General features: G+C 38.0%; 1 protein-coding gene across 2 annotated transcripts in view; it reads right to left on the bottom strand.

Annotated features, from left to right (window-relative positions):
• Positions 1–7,035, bottom strand: part of Usp16 (ubiquitin specific peptidase 16) — a gene marked incomplete in the record, with an annotated part of 38,034 nt that overhangs the window by 17,530 nt on the left and 13,469 nt on the right. For both annotated transcript variants that reach the window (XM_013504009.1, XM_013503999.1), the window contains 4 exon segments: positions 1–43; positions 1,443–1,546; positions 3,989–4,167; positions 5,194–5,295. In XM_013504009.1, the coding sequence (XP_013359463.1) occupies positions 1–43; positions 1,443–1,546; positions 3,989–4,167; positions 5,194–5,254 (387 nt within the window).

Raw genomic sequence — 7,035 nt, 5'->3', positions numbered from 1 at the left:
GCTTGAACTGCAATACTGGACTTCAGTATCACACAGGTAACACCTATATCCCAAATGATCAAAGAAGAAAAGTGACAAACTGATAACTAAAAAGGGACAGGCAAAAAAATAATTCCCAGAACCCAAAGTGTGTAAAGCCAAGTTATTCTATCAGAAACACTGAAGGCAGGGGCTGGGGATTTAGCTCAGCCACACAGCGCCTGCCTGGCAAGCGTGAGGTCGTGAGTTCGATTCCCGGTACCGGAAAAAAACCAAAACGAGAAAAAAAAAAAAAAAAGAAACACTAAAGGCAAATAAAATGGCAGAGCAGCAGTCAGCAGCAAATACAGCATCAGCATGACCTGGAGTCTGATGCCTGGAAAAGAACAACCTGGCAAAGAGCAAAAAGAAGCAGATCTCTGGGAATTGGGAGGGAAGTGACAGGAAAATTAGAAGCTACAGGGAAGGTAGAGAAATGGAGCACAGTGCAGAGAAAAGAAAGAAGCAGCGCAGAAACTCAGCCTGGCTTCCAAGGACAGGAACCTGTCTCTGCAGACACAAGGTCAGCCCCTAGGGTTGGGAGCTCCAAGGAGAAACAAGGCACTGGGCCAGCAGCACTAGCCCCAGGAAATGCCCACAGCTACTGTAAGCTGCAAAAACAGTGAGGGTTTTACGAAATCTAAATGTCAGAACAGAAACTCTTCATCTGCTGAAGATAAAAGAGGTAAAACTCTAGAAGACATAGCTGTAGGCAAGGACTTTCTGAACAGAACCCTCAATTGTACAAGAACACCAGGAATCAACACACGGGATTGTATCAAATTAAAAAGCTTCTCCACAGTAAAGGAAACAACCTATAAAATGAAGAGATAAGTACAGAATGGGAAAAAAAATCGCCAGCCATTCGTTGAAGATTAATGCCTAGAATTCCTAAAGAACGCAAAAAAAGCTAGACCCCTTTCAAATAAAAGATCCAATCAAAGAATGGGCAACTGGAATAGGCACTTCTTAAAAGAATTACAAATGGCCAACAAATACATGACAAAAATGTTCACTATCTCTGGCCATTACTTTTCTATTTTCTTTTCCTTTTCTTTTCCAACATTTGGAATGCAGGACCTTCACAGTGAACTACATTCCTTTTTTGATCCTTTTATTTTCCGGCGTGGTCTCACTAAGTCGCTCAGTTGCCCAGGCTCTGCTCAAATCCGAGCTCCTCTGCCTCAGCCTCCCAGTATGCTGCTAAGCAGGTGGGCAGCACTATGCCCGATTTACTAGCTATGCAAATATTTTTGTTTGTACAGTACCAAGCTAAACCGCATAATATCACGTCCTCCACCTTCTTTGATGGTACACAAATACTAAAGGAGATTTAACTTCCTTTCTTCTTAAACATTCTCAAACAATTTCACTCTCCGATATTTCATATAACTTCCACCCGAGGGTGCACGATTGAAACTCACCACACACTCCAGTTGTCCAAGCCAAGAACCAGACAGTGGGACTCGGATCTTGGAACCATGTAGTGCTTCAAGGCATGCTGCTCCTGAGAATTCCTGCCACAACCCTAGAGAATCATGAACAAAAACCGCCATCACAAACTTCACCAAAGCAGAGAATTCATCATCTGTCACGAGGACAGAAGTACCTCAAGAACTTTGGTCATTCTTAACAAATTTTTCAGTTCAATGCTCCTAAAAGAAAGCTCTGTTCTTAAGAGACTAAACTGATACCTTCCATCCCCAGCCTGTCTTTCCAGCTTAACTGCCCCATTCTTCTACATCGCCTGTCCACGTGCAAGCTACAAGCTAAACCCACCCAGCACTTTCACAACTATAGGATTTGGTTCATGTTAGTCCATCTGTCCTGGTATCCCTTATCACAAATGCCACCTGACCAAATCCCACCTCCTCTTCAGGACTTTCAAAGCCATCCTATTCCAGAAGCCAGTGCTTATTCTCCCCGATGAGAAAATACTGTAATCTTTCTGTAAACAAATTCCTTCAAAGCATAAATTCCTAATAGCAGTCCTTCTTTTCTTTTTTTCCTTTTTTTTTTTTTTTTCTGATACAACATCTTACTGTGCAGTTCAGGCTGGCCTTAAATTCACTTTGTAGTTCAGGCTGGCCTCAAACTCACAGCAATCCTCCTGCCTCAGCCACCCGAGTGCTGGGATTACATGCGTGCACCATCACACCCAGCTCTTATTTTCTATTTTGTATTAAAATTCATACCCTTTCTCCTACAGACTATAAATCTCAAAGTCTCAAATTAATAGAATTATTCTATTACCAAAAGATCTAGCATCTTTTAGGAACTGGCCAACAAGCATTGACTGAACAATCTATCCAACGGGCAAAGAAACTGATCACCTAAAAGGTGTATAGGCTTACTCATTAAAAAAACGAAAGAGGTTTTTTTGCCTCAGCTAGTCAGATCCCTGGTAAGAAGTACATCTTATTGTGTATTTCTCTGAACCAGGTGATCAAATGTTGGACTACACTGTAATAACTGGTTCACTTTCTACTACAGCTAAATTTATACATTCAGGGAGAAATAAATATCAGTGGCTTCTAATTCTTGAATTATAGTATCAAACACTCACTACTGATTTAACTTACCCCACATAACATTTAACTTCAAAATATATGAATTAAAATTTGTTATTGCCGGGCATAATGGTACACCCCTGTAGTCCTAGCACTCAGGAGGACTGCCATAAGTTCAAGGCCAGCCTGGACTACATAGTGAGTTCAAGGCCACCTGAAATACATAACTGAGACCCTGTTTCAAAAAAACCAAACTAAAAGAGTGGCATACTGTATGAACCCATTTATATAACATTTTTGAAATAATGAACTTTTAGAAACAGAGGACAGATTAACGCTTAGGCCTAGGGAGAGGGCTGGCAGCAGGGCTGTGGGTATAATTATAAAAGGGCAGCAAAAGTGATCTATGTGTTCCTGGAACTCTAAACATCCTTACTGTAGTGGTGAAGACCACTCTGCACAGATGACAAAATGTTAAGAATGTTATACACAAATAGACTACATAGACACAAAGGAAGAGAAAAATAGATGTACTTTAGATTAGCAGGGACTGGGGATATAGCTCAGCGGCACAAGCGCCTGCCTGCCAAGCGCAAGGTCCTGAGTTCGATCCCTGGTACCAAAAAAAAAAAAAGAGATATTGGTGAATTGTATCAATGTCAAAATCCTGGTTGTGATACTGTACTAGTTTTATAAACATCACTGGGAGAAACTGGGAAAAATGTATAGGAAGATCTTTGTATCATTTCTTAAAAATGTATGTATATCTATAACTATCTCAATAAAATTTTTCAACTTAAAAAAATATTAATAAAAATACTGGCTGTGTGCCTTATCTTGTAGCTCATGACAAGACTGCCCGGTAGTCTAGTTTCCTTAACTGCCAGCACTAAGGGTCACTGACAGTCCTGACCATGGTGATACCCATAAACTGGTAGAGTAGGGAGAAACCCACTCATCCCACAAGACCAAAGTATTCAATCACCACAGCAGCCTGAAATGAGGCCTGATGCAAGCTCAAAGCGTAGGCAATCCTCCACCAGGAAGTACCCTTCATGAAAGGGAGCTAGCTGGTTTGCTTCCTCTCCAGTTACTACCGGTCCAAGTGCAGACTGCATTCAACTAGTCTAAGCACAGGAAGAAAGACCTGGTCCCTTGCCTCAGTTCAGAACATCTCTCAAAGGCCACTGTACCATCAGCTAAGGCACTGTTCCAACTGCTTCTTCACGCAATTTCTTTGCTTACTCGTGCTCCCCAGCTTTTATTGGTGTGGTACCTGAGAACACTCCCCAATAAACTATCAGTACACAAATGTCAGTCTCAGAATCAGTTCCCCAGAGAATAGGACCTATACCAGCAGACATGTTAGTCAGCCATTAAACACATTTAGATATAGTTTCCAAATAAAACAAGTTCAAAGAGCTTTCTAAAATATCACATTGAGCAAAATTTAAGCATACCTGATGGCCACATTTAAGACATAGCCAAACTGAAGGATTTTCTTCTGTTTCTTCTTCAGATTTATCTTTTATTTTATTGTCCATCTTACAGTCTTGGCAAATATTCCATTCCACATTCACTAAAGCCCTTTTCAAATTACCTTGTTCCAATCCTTTTCTAATGTGTCTGCACATAAGTTCTATTAAAATAATTAAAACAGAAAATACATGGAGTCAAAAATAGCTTTTTATTTGGTTGATGTCAAAATTTATCCTTCATTTGAATGAATTTATCATTCAAATTTCAAAAATGAATTACTGTATGAGCCAGGTTTTAGATTATTACAATAAAATCTGATATTTAAATATAATGGGATAATTATGTTTCATTTTTTGGTGATAATAAGTAGTAAATCTAGGGCCCTCTACATGCTAGGCAAGTAGCCCTCTGCCAGCCCTTTACCACCAACCTATATATACTCCCAGCCTCTGAGAAAGAGACTTCATACAATTTAAACTTTTGCTTGTTTAAAGTCCTATATAGAATCATCATCACCCCTAAATATTCACTTCAATTTATTTGCCATTTTCTATAAAGTAAGACCATTTATCATATTTTTGATCCTCTTTATCTGAAAAGGGTTGAAGAGAAAGTTCTTCAGTCAGTCAACAATACACCTATTGCAGGCCAGGCAACAGGCTACACGCCAGGGGACTTAAAAGTGACCAAGACACACCTCTTCTCTTTAAGTAGTTCATATTCTCTCTGAGTAGTTCAGAGCTGATTAATGTACAGCAATCTACCAAACATACTGTAGCATCAAAGAGAAGGCTAACGCCACCAAAAATTTAGCACTGGAAGTAACATCTGCTCAGTATCGGAATAAAAATCTGATCCTGAGTAAACACTGCCTGTATCAAGAAAAGAACTGGATGTGCACAGACAGCAACAAGATGTTCATTTTTATTTCATTCGTAAAATTACAGTTAAATCTTATCTAAATTTGTAACAGCAGAGGATTAACTAAGCTATGAAATATGCACACATGGTCTTTTATATCAATGAAATAATATGCTATCAAAAATGCTATAAAAGGCCAATAAATGACATGTGGACATAACACTAAAATGCAAATTACATAACAAAATACACTTTATCCCATTTTTATATATTAAAATATCCATTTAGAGATATAAATGATAAAGATTCAATTAATGAAGTATACCTAAAGATTCAGAAGAATCATCAAATGGAACAGGTTTTCCCTTTGTCCGTTTCTTTCCCATGCTGGCACTTTATGGATTACTTACTGACACAAAATAAAGATCTAGAAAACAAGACAAAGTTAGCTTGACCAAAAAAACGTACTTTTAGTATTGCTCTAGAAGATAAAAGACACAAAGTCACACAATATTTTGCATAAAGTCTGTCGCACTTTATAATTTACAAAGACCATTACAAGTATTATCTAATTTTCAACAACTCTGGATAGAATAGTATCATCCTTATTTTTCTTGTGTTGGGGAAATGATTCTTAGCAAAATTAAGAGGTTTTCAATAAATACAAAAGTCAGGAGAGAGCTTCATTTTTTTTTTTTTTTTTTTTTTGACAGAGTCTCACTATGTAGTGCAGGCTTATGTAGCCCAGGCTGGCCTTGAACTCATGCTTATCCTCCTGCCTCTGCCTCTCAAGTGCTGGGATTACAGGTGTATTTCATCAAGCCCAGGGAGCTTCATTCTTTTTTCACACAGATCTTGAAAAGCACTTGACATTCACAGGAATTCAACTCATCACTGCATAAATTTTTTTAAAATTCTGATAACCACCCTCCTAAATGGAGTTAGAAAATTCCCAAAAAAATTCAAATCCAAGTATAAATATTAAAAAAGTGATATATTTTTATGCAGCAGGATTCCCTATAGGTATTGGCTAACTGAGAACTGACTGCAACTGCAGTCAAGTATTTACATTATTATATGTTTGCCAAAAGCTATTTCGACAATTATGGCAAATCTAACTACACATCAAATTTTATTTTATTTTATGTTTTTTTGCAGTACTGGAGATTGAACTCACAACCTTGCGCTTGCTAGGAAGGCATTTATGCCCCTGAACTATATCCCCAGCCCCACATCAAATTTTAACTTTTAGTCAACAATTCAAAATCATAAGACACAAAATGTGCCAAAAGAACACAGAGGTCTAACTTCAAATAGCATTAATGATTTTGAAGGGCTATTTTATGTGCATTAGTATAACTTCTTAGTGCCAAAATCTCTTAAACAACTGTAAGTCGTTTTACTTGAGATGCTTATTAAAATTCTTAGTCCGTAAGTAGAAAATAGGGCCAGAAAACATTTTCTGTTGTTTTGTTTGTTTGCTTTTAGATGGAGGCAGTGCTGTGGATCAAACCCAGAGCCTCATGTTAAATATTCTACCACTGAGCTGCGTCCCTCCTTGCAGTTAATCTGATCATTATCTGTCATCACCTCCCTGGCTCAGAGTCTGTGAAGTACACTCTTCTTCTGGCTCTTGATGAGTAACTGTAATTAAAGGTAATTCAAAGGATTTGTATAAAAAATAAGAGCACCACCAAGTAATTATTCCTTTCAAAGACATCTAAAATATTATAAATGATTAAACAAAGGAATACGAAGTATGTGGTGACACACAAAAGAGGTATACTTTGTTTCCTTTCTTCAAAGATAAAATTTAATGTAATTTACATTATCAGCAATTGTAGATTTTATGAAAAAATAGGACCCAAGTTCTTGCCTCCAATTTAACTCCCTCTAATCTGTTCTGCATTTGAATGCCAGGTTCATTTTCCAATAATGCCATTTTTATCTCATTAACTTTCTTGATTCAAAGCATTTGATAATTTCCAAGTCCATATTCTTGAACTTTACAGGCATTGTTCTTTACAATTTGGCTCCAATGGTTTGGCAATGCTTTCCTTACTCCTCAACAAAAGAACTATTAGGGGCTGGGGATTTAGCTCAGCGGCAAAAGCGCCTGCCTGGCAAGTGCAAGGTCGTGAGTTCGGTTCCTGGTACCGGAGAAAAA

Source organism: Chinchilla lanigera, unplaced genomic scaffold, assembly GCF_000276665.1.
Source record: "Chinchilla lanigera isolate Chin_1 unplaced genomic scaffold, ChiLan1.0 scaffold00006, whole genome shotgun sequence".
NCBI lineage: Eukaryota > Metazoa > Chordata > Mammalia > Rodentia > Chinchillidae > Chinchilla > Chinchilla lanigera.
The sequence above is the reverse complement of the archived record's forward strand: the minus strand, read 5'-3'. Positions and strand labels throughout refer to the sequence as shown.